At 40.0% G+C, this 14050-nt stretch overlaps 1 protein-coding gene across 7 annotated transcripts in view; it reads left to right on the top strand.

The window, feature by feature from the left end:
• CTNND2 (catenin delta 2) overlaps positions 1-14050 on the top strand; it is a 690230-nt gene that overhangs the window by 418490 nt on the left and 257690 nt on the right. For all 7 annotated transcript variants that reach the window (XM_087760877.1, XM_087760884.1, XM_087760869.1 and 4 more), the window contains one exon: positions 13231-13483. In XM_087760877.1, the coding sequence (XP_087617003.1) occupies positions 13231-13483 (253 nt within the window). The remainder of the gene's footprint in view (positions 1-13230; positions 13484-14050) is intronic.

The raw sequence follows: 14050 nt of genomic DNA, 5'->3' as shown, positions 1-14050 counted from the left end.
TGCATGTTTTTTATGCTGGTCCAGCTTAGGCTTTCTTTGATTCTCAACATTTTGTCATGTCTCTTACCTCCTTTGTCATCCCTTACAAAAAGAACATGAGGCTACAAAGGATGCATGAATTGAGCCAAAGTACATCATCTTCACAGGACTGTAAATACTTGTCTTCATATGTAATAAAGTATTGGATATGTTTGTTATATTTAGAAGTTATTATTTCAAGGTGAAGTTTTTTTCATACTGTGAAGAAGCAATTTTCCAATATTTGAAAAATTGGCCATATGAAAAAAGTTAGACGTCCGTATCCTATACAGTGATTTACTGTTCTTTCAAGAATAATTAAGTCTATTTTATTGCAGTTGTGTGGCATCACAAACGGATAGTGTTTTTCTGTGTCTGCTTTTACAACTAAACTGTTCATTAACCATTTTTAAGGTTTTTAACTTTAAACTTTTAACCTTTTAAGGTGTTTCTTTTTTAGTGGTTATGAAGTAGTTTGTAACAGTATCATAGAATAGTTTGGGTTGGAAGGGACCTCCAAAGATCATCTAGTCCAACCCCCTGCAATGAGCAGGGACGTCTACAACTAGAGCAGGTTGCTCAGAGCCCCATCCAGCCTGGCCTTGAACGTTTCCAGGGATGGGGCACCTACCACCTCTCTGGGCAACCCATTCCAGTGTTTCACCACCCTCATCGTGAAAAAATTTCTTCCTTATATCTAGTCTGAACCTACCCTCTTTTAGTTTAAAACCATTACCCCTTGTCCTATCGCTGTTGGCCCTGCTAAAAAGTCTGTCCCCATCTTTCTTATAAGCCCCGTTCAGGTACTGGAAGGCTGCTATAAGGTCACTCCGCAGCCTTCTCTTCTCCAGGCTGAACCACCCCAGCTCTTTCAGCCTTTCCTCATAGCAGAGGTGTTCCACCCCTCTGATCATTTTTGTGGCCTCCTCTGGACCCACTCCAACAGGTCCATGTCCTTCCTGTGCTGAGGACCCCAGAGCTGGATGCAGTACTGCGGGGGGGGTCTCATGAGAACGGTGTAGAGGGGTAGAGTCACTTCCCTCGACCTGCCGGCCACGCTTCTTTGATGCAGCCCAGGATACAGTTGGCTTTCTGGGCCGCCAGCACGCATTTCCAGCTCATGTCCAGCTTTTCATCCACCAGTACCCCCAAGTCCTTGTCAGCAGGGCTGCTCTCAATCCCTTCATCCCCCAGCCTGTGTTGATACTGGGGGTTGCCCCAACCCAGGTGCAGGAGCTTGCACTTTGTATTCAGATGATATCTGAAACAAATATGAGAATGTTTTTTTTTTTTTTTTAACCTTCGCTTTGAGAGAGATCTTTTTGATAGTCATTTACAATACCTTATAGCAAGCAGTCCCTTGGTAAGTTGTTCTCTTTAGCCATTTCAAATCACTGAAGTTGTCTATGACTTAAACATGCTGAAAAAGATTTAGAAAATTAACACGGCGTTCTTATGTTGAAATGAGACTATGTAAAAATGACATTGTGGGACTCCAATTTCAATGTCATGATGAATCCCATATAGAGGGCTTGGTTCACAGCTTTCTACACCTGCAAGGCATGCAAACCTAACTTCAGCTCTGGGAATCAGACTCTGAGTTTGAGCCTTGCACATCACCAGTGGCAGGTTCCACAGGGCAGTTTATATCCCGGTTGAGCCACAGCTCTCTCATCCTTTTTCAGGTTGTGTTAGTATTGCTTCTTGGCACAGAACTGGAATTTAGTTAACCAGAAGTATCACTTGTAATTCCATAGCCTTCAGATTAATGAGTTAAAGGAATTCTAGAAATATTTTTCCTATATACATGCAATTAGGTGTTTTCAGATTCTTACAGTGAGCATCAATGACAACATTGGTATAGTTTTACTTCAGTTTCAGAGCAGCATCTAGCTATTAATGAAAAGCTACCTGTTACATGCTAGTTCCTGTATTACAAATGTTCCATTTGAAAGTAAAAAGGGAACCTTCGTTTCAAATATATTTTTATTTGGCTTTAAAGTTGTCACTTCAGGCAGAAAGGAGGAGCAACAGAAAAATGAGCTTTGACTTGCCCCATTTGGATTAAAACCTTTGTCTGTTATACTGCTTCTCAAGTCTTTGTTTAGTTTTTGTTCAGTCCTAAAGTTCAATAGGTTATAAATACCAAACATTGCTTCTTTCTCCTTAGGTTGTGTTTTTTTTCTGGTTGGGGGACAGGTTTGTTTGGTTTTTTTGTTTTGTCACAAGCTGCTGTGCTGTGCAGGGGCACACTGTGATGCCACAGCTGCAGATTAATTGAGGATCATGCTGGTAAATCACACAGCATGGAGTTCTGGCTATAGGATATAATGTTTTCAGGGAAATTAAAAAGAAAAATTATTCCTACCACTGCATCTCTATTAGTTTGGTAATGTTGTGATAATAGACCTGTATTCCTAACTGACATCCACTTGATAACATTGCTTTGGGAGAGAGAATTATATGAAACAAGCAGGGAACAAATCTTCAGTACAAAGTAAATTGAGCACAAAATACCTTAGTGATCTGCATAGTGAGTAACAAATCGCCTCAAAGCAATGCAAAGTCATAATCCCATTTCATTTGACGGATCCGGGGTGTCTGGTGTAGCCTTATCTGTGTTATATCGTTGCATATATGTTTTTAGGTGATTCTTTTTCCAGGTGCAGTGGCATCTTCTCTGAGAGAGAAGTTTGGGTGTGGTTGTTTGGGGTTTTTTTATTTCCTTCCTGTTAAAATTTTGGCAGGAGTATAATAAAAGACATTGTTTTCAAGTTCAGTGGTATCCAGTGGTCGCTGTAAAGCTGTGGACAAGAGCAATGAGAGAGGGCGGGAAGTGACAGGAGGTGAAAACCATGCAGAACCACCTTTGTAATCTGTGAGCAATATCCCTCTCATAGTGGAGAAGCATTTCTCCAAGTAAAATAGTTGTAGCTTCGAAGTATTGAGCCCATGGTTGGGTTCCATAGAGGAATTGTACCCATATGAAGATGGCCCAGATTTCATCCTTGCTCAGAATAGAAACCTTTTAAAATGGTCAGCATCCACAGCCTTCCTCCTCTGTCCCATGAACAGGATACCTCCAGAGGCTTGTGGTTTGTCCTACGTATTTCCTAATTCTTCTACTCTCCTTTTTTAATAGAAGGATGACTTAGAGCATGTCTGAATGGTTCTCAGATCTCTCAGATCTTCTCCCTAGTAACGAGTGATAGGGCGAGAGGAAACAGCCTCAAGCTGCGCCAGGGGAGGTTTAGGTTGGATATTAGGAAAAACTTCTTCACCGAGAGGGTGGTCAAGCATTGAAACAGGCTGCCCAGGGAAGTGGTTGAGTCTCCATCCCTGGAGGTATTTAAAGAACGGATAGATAGGGTGCTTGAAGACATGCTATAGATGGACTTGGCAGTGCTAGGTTGACGGTTGGATTCGATGATCTTAAGGGTCTTTTCCAACCTTGACGATTCTATGATTGGATGATTCTATGATCTCCCTTGACTTTTGCTACCTCTTGAGGGAGAAGTGTGATTATAAAATCTTGGTCAGGGAAGTGCATACCCTGTAAATCTCATCTGCCACTATTGAGAAAATAGTGTCTACTGTGTGCCAGACACTGTCTGTGTATTTATCATCTGTTTACTGTGCAGGTGTAGTCTCAGGTTAAAGCCTGGTCACATTAGACTTTAGTGATGCAGGACTATGTACATTCTGTTTTATTTACTTCAGTATTGTGTAGAAATACAAGGTTGTCATTCATGAAATAAGAAGCAATTCAAACGCCTTTCATAATTCTCCTTCTTGTAAATCTTTGCTGAACAAAAACACAATGCCGTGCCTGAGGTAACTACCTAGTAATGTCTTCAAGACGACTAATGCTTTTGTTAGAGGATCGTTCTTTCTGCAGCATTATATTTAAATGCACTCTTTTAAAAATCACCAGCCTTTTTTTTTTAACTCAAGCTGTAATTTTTTTTTTTTTTTTTTTAATATGACTGTCTATTTTTAGAGGTAGTCTCTTCCTCTATCATAATTTCAGCAGTTTACATGTAGGGTTGGAGTTTTTACGAGTACAGCAAGTACTCAAAGATGTTAGTTTTTACTATAATGGGTCCGGCAACTTTCAAACTATCATTTGCAGAAGTTAGATTAATGTTTAAGGTGTACATATCACATGGTCTGGCACTTGAATACAAATGTGGTTAACTTAATAGTAAAATAACTCTCTACTCCAAAGTGGAAACAATTAATTAAAATAGCTGAAGCTCAGTAAGGTGTTCTAAAAAATACCAGTTAGTAGCCATTTTATTACTTAGGATTGTAGTGTACTAAATAGGGAGAAGTCAAAATCTGAAGGAGAAGGCATCAACGTGCTTGATGGCTGCAGCATCGTGCAGTGCAGGCTGTTAATCTGTTATTGTCTTACAATATTTATACGCTTTTTTTATAATAATTGTGACTTTTGTCCATGTGTTCTGTTTTATGTTGGCCAGCTGGACAGGAAACTTTGAACAGAAGGATTTCAAGAGAAGGAGAATTTGGAGTGAAAACAGAAATTTAATTGCAGTAGGCTAGTCTATGCGCAGTAGTACGGTCTGTGCGATTATGTTGTGATCGGGTTTTGTAATCGTTATGGTCATTATGTCCCATGCTCACAATGTGAAACCACGCAGTACCACAAAGAGCAGGAAAGTGATGTGTATGTCTTGTATAGTGCCATTGCTTGGAGTTGAATTTTATCTCAAGTGAGGAAACTGGCATGACGAATTTTAGTATCATGAATTCTGAAAGGGCAGATGCTTTTAAGGGCCTTGGCAGTTGTTACTTTCTCTGTTTAAATGCTCATGTAAGAAATGAATTAAACTGCATTTTCTCCCCAAATTGAGGGATGCAACTCAGAGAGACAAGAGACAATCTGAGAAAAGATCTTGGCATAACACCTTTAGCAGCCAAAGTTGGCATCCAATTATCACATTATGTGGACGCACTATTTTTTTTTTTTCTGTGTACAGAGCAGCATCACTGAAACATGCTAGAAGCTGAGTCTGAAAGTTGCATATATTAGTGGAGATTAAAATCTGTCAAACTTAAAATTCAGTCAGTTCCTGGAGGTGGAAAGGAGTATTATATTTTTTAATACTGAAAACTTGGAAAAACATGGCTTCTGCTCTGTTAGGTTGTGAAGAGGGAAGGAAGTCACTCCTGCCTTGAGTCAGAGAGTTGGGAATCTGAAATAATTGAAAATATGGAGTTGCTTGGGGAATCCTAATATCTGCATAAAACCTTGGTGTCCCCTCAGACTACACAGATTTCAAAATGATGCTTTAGCTATATATGCTTTTGAGATACAGGCTGTATTACCATGGTGGACACCTTTTAACTCTGGAACCTGGTGGGCAAGGATGACTGGAGGGAAGGGTGTAGAATTTGAGAAGGTTGTGGGTGTGAGGATGTAAGGTTGGGCACAGCAGTGAAGCCGTGTAACAGACCTGGCTGTGGAAGAGGCTGCGTTCCAGTTTTGACTTCAGATGTCACTGAAGTCGCATCCAGCACAGCTGCAAATAAACTTTGATTGGAACTCATTCAGCTTGGGCACCGTATCTATTGAACTGACATACAAATTTCTAAGATACAAACTCTGTCACTATTGCTGCTTACTGAATTACTTGTCTACCTATTTCTTCATTAAAATTTGCTTTAGAGGTACAAAAATCCTTATAGATTACTTTATTCATAAGGTATGTACTTGCTTCCATTGCTATCCCTAATGGAATTAGGCGATTTCAGATTGATACCAGCTAATCACATACTTGAGCCCATAAATAAAATAATTACTAGTAAAGAAATGCCAAGTCTAAATTGGTGAGGAAGAAAATTCTTCCATGTGCTAAGGGTTAGGCAACGGTAGTTATACGTCTTTCCTCAATGGAACTGTTGAATAAAAAGAAAAAAGGTACATATTTCAAACAAAAAATAAGTATGAAAAGTAAACTAAGACACAGGCAGTGGGAGAATGTACAAACTGAAGTGGAACAATATAGACAAAAGGAGCCTTCAAAGTGACCAGATACCAGCTGTTCTGTAAACGGAGGACTAGCTCAGAAACGGAGGAAGCGGTATTTTCTTTCAGCAATTCTTTCTGCATTATGGAAAAACATCAGTTTCTAAGCAAAGGAACATTCAGCCTTACTGTAACAATTAGTGTCAGATCTAAAGAACGCTCTTAGAAAATCAAAACGAAAGGATATATCAGTGCAGTAACAACTTCAGTTCTTCAGTCTTCAAAGATTGTCAGTTTTTGCACTGGAAGAGGATTTTTTGAACATGACAATATGCAGAGTACAAGTGATGTTTCCTTGGTTTCTGTGAAGCAAGGAGTTGCTCTCCTGCAAAACAGTGGCATGTAAATACAGCGATGGTCAGGAGATAATTTAAAGATTTTTTTGAAAGAATCAAATGGCAAATGGGTAATAATTCAGTACTGGGGCGTACAATCACTTTGAGTATGTTTGTGATCTTCATTAGGCTTAGTACTCTGCAGCTGCCAGCGGTCAAAATGAACCTGTTAACTAATTCGGGGATGCACTGAGTATTTACCATAAAAGTAATAGCATAGCGGCTAAACAGCTACCTCCTGGTTTTGAAGATGGGATGGGAAAGTACGAACAACGTAAATCTCCTGTGATGCCATCTGGAAGAGACATGGATGTTTCCTTGATAAAAAGGCTTCGTCCTTACTGTGTCATGGGCACATCCGATGATAAAAATGTTACTGAATACATGCTTGCAACAGCATCTAGAGACACTAATTACAAGTAGGTGCGACAGCCAGGTATAACCAGTACCTGAGGAAATTGTGACTAACGTGTTTGTGGGTGGAAGAGAGACCTTTTTTGCTAAGTACCATGCTGTTCAGTATCTAGTTCTTTTGTTTGCTTGCATTTCCCCTGTACGGCACGTTATGATCCCTTAAAAAGGCATACATACCTGGTACAGCAGGGAGACTGGCTATTTGCCATGCCCGGCTGTTGAAGGCCCTGAGCTGAGCATGGTGGAGCTGACTGGAGGGAAGGAGGTTGTACTTCCCCTGTTATACACAAAAAATGAGCATCTGGAGAAAGATGGAGCCAGCAGAAAGAATTGGGGCAAACGAGGCTAGCTGAGTCTTTGAAGCATAACTAGAAATCCCTGAGAATGGGAAAGGACATGGAGGTGATAGAGGGAAAGAGGCTTTTCCAATTGACTGTGTGGAGTTCGATGCAATCCTGGAAGCCCTAAAAGGCTGATGCATTGAGAGCAAAGGCTGGCTGGATGGAAAAGAGCCCGGCTTGTGAGGATGCAAGGGAAGATTTCCAAGTTCTTTTTATTTCTCTCTGGCTGAGAATTTGGAGACTGGAGTTTTGACTGCAAGATCAGCAACTAAATAGGACAAAATAAAGAGTGCGGAGAAGTAAGGGAGGAGAAAATGGAAAATGAGGAATAGAAAGTTACAGTAGTTTTGACGGTGTTTTTCCTGTTTTGACTGCAAGACGTTATGTAGCAAAGTTGCCAAGCTACATAAGACGTCTGCGGTGTTGATAATTTGCGGATGGTCCTGAGCATTTTAAATCTAAATTGGAGTCTTGTATCTTGAAATCCTTTAGTAGGTTGGTTTTTTTTGTTCTGCTCTCAGTTTGCGTGTTTAAAGTACGAAATTCTTTGTATGTGTGTAGTTTGAACAGAGGATATGACAAGTGCCTTCATAAAATCTTAACTACCTTAGAGGTAGTTGTTAATATCAATTATAGGATGTTTTTCTTCCTCTTTCAGTAAATATTTTCAGGTTCCACCAACCATATATTTCTCTAAAATATTACATTTCCAATGTGGAAAAGTGCTGCTAAAAGTAACTGCTAAGCAAATTTATTATTATATACATATCATCATACGTCTTGAACAGTGTTAAACTTGACTGCTTGTGCTTGTTGCTTTGGATTGCTGATTTGCTCCTAGGTTGGTTATAATCTATTTTGTTAAACTTCTATTGCAAAAAAATCTGGTGCATGCTCTGCAACACTCACTTAACATCTAGAGATAAAAAGTGTTTGTATCCCCCAAACTTGATGGATTCTGTTTCCTAATTGACAGAAAATGCACTGTGTTATTTTTATGGCATCTTAGATGGGAAAACTATCTGTTTTATAAATCTTCCTATATATTTGCTACCAACAGAATCCACTGCATTTGTATTGTTTATGAACTCGTGGAGGGATGGTGGCCATACCTTGCACTGAAAGGACACCTTACTGAGATCCAATTTTCAACTTTCACATGAGAGTAAGAATCAACTGCAGGTGCAAATCAGTGAAGAAAAAGAGAAAGGAAAAACGAAAAAGTAAAGAATTGTGAAATCGGTATGAAAGGCACAAGGAGAAGGTTAATACAGGAACTGAATGTCTAGTATAGAATAACAAGAGGAAAATTTTACAAGATTAATATCCACAAACCAAACAGCAGCATCAGCCAAGTAATTTTCAGCAAGAAGGTGTAGCAAGATAAGTCTCATAAATGAGTTTATCCTTTCTGAAGGTCTGATCCTACATATGTTAACTGGGCAAAATGCCCTCTGACTTCTAGAAGGTCTGAACTTTTTAGCAGTTCTTATGTGAATTTGGTCTCCCTAACATACTTAGGTATGGTGCAATAGTATCCCTGCCTAAATCAACGTGTTCTTGCTTTTTGGTTTTGTTAGCTGTTTCTGGAGATGTCATAGATTTGAAAAGAAGATATGAAATCTGAAAGTGAATTTCTAAGTTGAATATCTCGTTATGAGCCTGTGAGTGTATTTAGTGACACACCTAAATTTTTGACATTAATGTATAAAGTTGCTGTGTCTTTGTTAATACTATGAAAAAGCCACAGGGAAATTATGAAGACTGGCTTTTCTATATGCTATTTCTGCAATCAAGAGAGCCATAGTCAGGGCATACATCAGGTCTTTGGAGGGTTTTCATTATAGTTAATAGGGGCTTTTCTTTCTCTTTGGCAAAGATTTGTAAGAACATATTCAATGCCTGTGTAGTACCCCAGATGCTCTGTTTTCTGGGGATGTGATTTTGGTGCTGCAGTAGTGAAGGGCTGAGATGATACGGTATTTTTAAGGTATTAATGACATGCCCAATTAAAACAAGGTCTTAGATCTTTAGGTGACAAACTGAAATCTCTTCACTGAGACGATAGTTCTTGATTTGCACAGTGCGAAATGCTCTCTTTGGAAATTCTCAATGAAACCCTTTTCTCAACGCAAAATTAAAATTCTCCTCTTCAAGCATGGTTCTCGCACTGAAGTTTAAAATTTCACGAATGTGTAGAGATTTATTGGCGTACTACGGAGCATGTTATTTGCTGTACTCAGTGTCCGCTAGCTGGAGCAGAGCGGGTGCTGTGACCCTACCGTTGGTGTGATCCAGCCTCAGCGTTGCCGGTTGCGGTCCGTACAAGCCCCTCTCGTGTGCGTGGAGTGGGACGCTTGGAAGGGGCAGCCAGATGCCAGTGCCTCTGCAAGGCCACTGTGCCGAGCGGTCCCGGGAAGGAGCCGCAGGTAGGCTGACCAGTGCAAAAGGAGCAGAGCAGAACTTGAGAGACTTATTTATCTGACATAAACCACTGAATTTCCGTGTAAGTTTTTAAAAAGTGGGGGCAGCAGTCACTATTAGAAACAGCGCTTTCATGGGTGGTCACTTAGGTAAAGCAAGATACAGGATAAGTAAGGTTTTGAGGCCCTTTGTTTCTTTGATTTTAATCTTGGTCTTCTCAGTTTGGGGACTTTTGAAGACTGTAGGCAGATCTAGTTCTGTGGACACCTTTACCGCCAAGCTTCTTGTTAAACCAGCGAGGTGTCCACAAAACTGGACCTGCTTCTTCACAATCTGGTTATGACTTTTGGTTGTATCTTTATGCAGAGGCAGAATAGGGTCTGCCATAGACCCAGGGCAACAGTGTGACTTGGCCATGGTCCTGCTTTAACCAGGCCAGATCCCAGGAAGGCTGGGCTGGTGGCTGGTGCTGGGAGAGGGGAAAGCAGCCCATTTCTCCAGAAATAGCACTTCTGTTATGACTCCTTCCCGCCCCTCTCTTCCCTTGCTGGGGCAAACCCCTGATCCTTGTCAAAGCAGTATTGCATCTTACCCACACTGAGCTGATTCTGGTCAAGGTGTAGCTGGCTTGGATTTGAGAGGAGAGTCAAATGCGAAAGTTAGAGCAAGGGGTAAGTGTCTTCAATTTAAAAATATATAAAAAGGTTGCATGACCATCTGCAAACATAGCTGGTACATGAACGCTTTCTGGTCTATTCCAAGTGTGTGCTTTCTGGATGCCCCTGTACTCACTGAACATTTACTGTTGCTGGGTGACACAAATGGACTTCTGAATTTACTTATTTTAATAGACCTAATCACTACAGCTTTGCTGTTTTAATAGCTAGATAGAAGAAAAATCCTAATAGACGGAAAGTTTGCCATAATCTAAAGAGCCACGCTTCAGTCAGTAAGTCTGGCTGCCTAAAGAGTAATGTACTGGTAGGAGAAGGCTTTGCTTCAGTTTTACATGAAATTATTTGTGTAAAAATGTCTGCTAAAGCTTAACCCTTTTACAGTCCTTGAAGGTGGCTGTAGTCAAATTAGATGTAGAAGTTATTCTAAAGTGTTAGTTGTTTAGTTGTTTGGGGTTTTTTTGGTTTTTCTTTTAATTGATCTGGGTAACGCTGGCCAAACAAGCTTCTTTGTGAATGTTTAACTAAGTCATAGATTTGTCTCATTCTCATATTCTGACTATGGCACTTCTGTGTTCATTGTGATACAATTCAAAAGGAAGTAACAGTCTGCTAGGAAGATAATTTGAGAAATGAATCAGAGTGACTCAAAAAGCATGTAGGTGTTAGGGTGACAGCTAGTTTCAGTTCATATAAATACCTATTTTGATAACAAGACAAAGGAGAAAATAGAAAGAAAAGTTTTCAAAAAATTTAAAAACAAACACGATTTCCATTGAGCTGTCTTGCAAAGGAGAGGAAGGAAAATACAGGGGAATATTTTGCAAAGCAATCCACGTTACAATGAAGTTCTTGTTTTCAGCAGTATTAGTGTTGTAGGGTTTTTTGCAATTCCCCATATAATGTGTCAAAAGCTAGCAGCATGTTCTGCGGAGTGACAATACTTAAGAGTATGCTATGTCAGTATACAATTACATTTTTGCTTTTTCACTTGAAAATATTTCCAGTATTTTCTCTAACTTTTTTTTTTATTATTCTTTTTCTCACAAGGCACCAAATCTTGGTTTTGAACTGTGTGTATTTTCTGTTAAAATGTGATGTTTTCCTTGTGTCTTCCTAACACTGAATTTAGCATGATTTGTGCATGGGATGTTTCAGGATGCTAATACTGTTATTGCATTTTAACTGATGCAGTTTTATGAAAAGGTCTGTATGTGTCTTATTACTCATTTCTTAAGGAAGTAAATACTAGCAATTAAACAAAAGCAATACTTGTAAAATGTTGCTGTGTATGTAAGTTAACGTAATCGTAGAATCATAGACTGGTTTGGGTTGGAAAGGACCTTTAAAGATCATCTAGTCCAACCCCCCTGCCATGGGCAGGGACATCTTTCACTAGATCAGGTTGCTCAAAGCCCTGTCCAGCCTGACCTTGAACACTCCCAATGATGGGGCAGTAGATAAGTGGGTGATCCCGCTTATCTATGTTTGTAACAAAGTTATAATACTTGTTATTCTAAAATTCTATACTTCAGAACCATAAGAAAAAATGAAAAATAAGGCAAAGATTTGATACAAATTTAAAATTTTTCAGGTGTTGTAACTTTGACAAGTAGTAGGTCAGACAAAACTGCTGTAATTGTATTTAAAGTTCACTGTATTTCATTTGCTGACACTTTGAGATAATATGCTTGAAGTCCCTTTCATGGACCTATAATATGTTAAATATTTATTTCCTTAAAATGTAAATGTGCATGTTAATGAGAAATGATTGGGAAATCTATTATGAAAATCTGTCTCTTGAATATGTGGTTTTGCCTACAGTTTAGCATATGAATTTCACCCAGCAAAAAATAGTCCTGGACCCGGGCCTGCTCCTGCTGGTGGAAGTATTCTTGTTGTCTTGGGACAGGGGGAAATGGGAGCCACCATGAGCTCACATGCCACTTCAGACAGTCTGAATTTCCTTCTCAGCAGAGCCAGCATTTAATTTGTATTTGTTTCCAGGCCAAAGATCATGTGGATATTGGTCCTCTGTCCCTTACAGTGATAATCCATTTGCCATTAACTGGACTTTGGTTCAAAAATACTGCATGTTTTATAAGAATCGTAAAGCAGACTGGATCTCCAGTACGCAGTGCTGTAACAGAAAGATAGTGGGCTACAAGAGAGATTAATAAGATTTTTGAGTCGCAAAACCGTTAAGTCATTTTAAACCTATTGGTTAAGCTGCTCAAAACTGGTAATGCATTAATCTTGAGCTGTGGTGTGTGAGCACAGCCGTTCCTGGTGTGCATTAAGACATCTATGTGACTACCTTGTGCTTAGCTCTTTTTCAGACTGAGTTAGCAGTAGCAGTCCCCTAAGTATTACTTAAGCTGAAATACGCAGAAGATGCATTAACGAAGCGTGCACAGCGACTCAGTAGCAGGTGTCTGGTTTTACCTGCTTTATGGATACCAGGACTACAAATTTGGGATGGCTACGGCTGTCTATTTCTTCTGCCATAAAGCCATCCATCTCAATTTGGACTCTTGAGCCTGGTTTGACCCTCCTTCTGCTGGTGGATCTGGCTGACTGCTACCCCTGTAAGGACTGCAAAAGCTTCTCTCAGTGGTGGCTGTGAATCTTAGCTTGACTATTCCCATGCTGCTTCTGCACTTTTTTCATTTCAGGTTAGTGCAGTTAAAACCCCAAGTACTGCTACAGTCTAACTGGTGTAAAGGTCTTCTAGTCCAGAAGTGGCATGTCATTTAGCAATTCGTTTGATGGTTATTTACTTCGATGGTTTTGAAAATGACAATGTTGTTTGGTTTTGTTTTTTTTTTTTTTTTTCCTCATTCTTTTTGAACCCCTGTTTTATATGTGTGTGTTTTTGGTTTGTTTTTTTTTTTTCCTCTGCCTAGACCTGGTTAACCATTTCTGTGAACAGGTCCTCAATTTTTTACTTTGTCCCTACTTTCCTGTCGTAGCCCCATCTTCCCCTGGTGTCGACTCCGTACCCTTACAGCGCACAGGCAGTCAACACGGCACACAGAACGCAACAGCGACCTTCCAGAGGGCCAGCTATGCGGCCGGCCCAGCCTCCAATTACGCAGACCCCTACCGACAGCTGCAGTATTGTCCTTCTGTTGAATCACCATACAGCAAATCTGGGCCAGCCATCCCACCTGAAGGGACCTTGGCTAGGTCACCTTCCATTGATAGCATTCAGAAAGATCCCAGGTGGGTGAAACCTTAATTGTCTACTATTTATTGCTTGTGCAGAGGTTTGTAATTGTGGTTTGCTTTGTATGTTTCTTCTGTTGCATATCAAAAAAAAAACAAAAACAAAAAACAAACATGACTGTACATGAAAGATTTTGTCTGCATAACAGCTTTGTCCTAATGCTTTACCTTGGAAGGCTCTCATGAGCTCTTCTGTGAAACGAAATGGTAGGTGTGATCTTGAATGTGTGTGTTCAGCCCGCTTGCAGTAGCGCCACCCCTCAAAAGCTTATGAAAAGTAATTTTCTCTGAAAATGGGAGGAGTGGTATGACTGTTTTGACTCTGTAACCATTGTGGATTGAATTTTTAAGTTGATCCTTGGACAGAAGTTGTTACAGTTCTTGGTTTGTCTGCAGTTAATATTCATAAAAGCTGCAGGAAAGGATATTCTGGTATCGGGCAATGCGACAGCAATGTGGAAGCAACACATAATCAGGCTTATGCTTCACCCTGTGTGTTATGCCGGCTTCCAGTGCCAGTACGTGGTAACAGAATGTATGCATTACAGCTTTACAGAACTGGTT

Source organism: Nipponia nippon, unplaced genomic scaffold, assembly GCF_047370975.1.
Source record: "Nipponia nippon isolate SJK-2023a ecotype South Korea unplaced genomic scaffold, ASM4737097v1 scaffold_1, whole genome shotgun sequence".
Taxonomy (NCBI): domain Eukaryota; kingdom Metazoa; phylum Chordata; class Aves; order Pelecaniformes; family Threskiornithidae; genus Nipponia; species Nipponia nippon.
The sequence above is the reverse complement of the archived record's forward strand: the minus strand, read 5'-3'. Positions and strand labels throughout refer to the sequence as shown.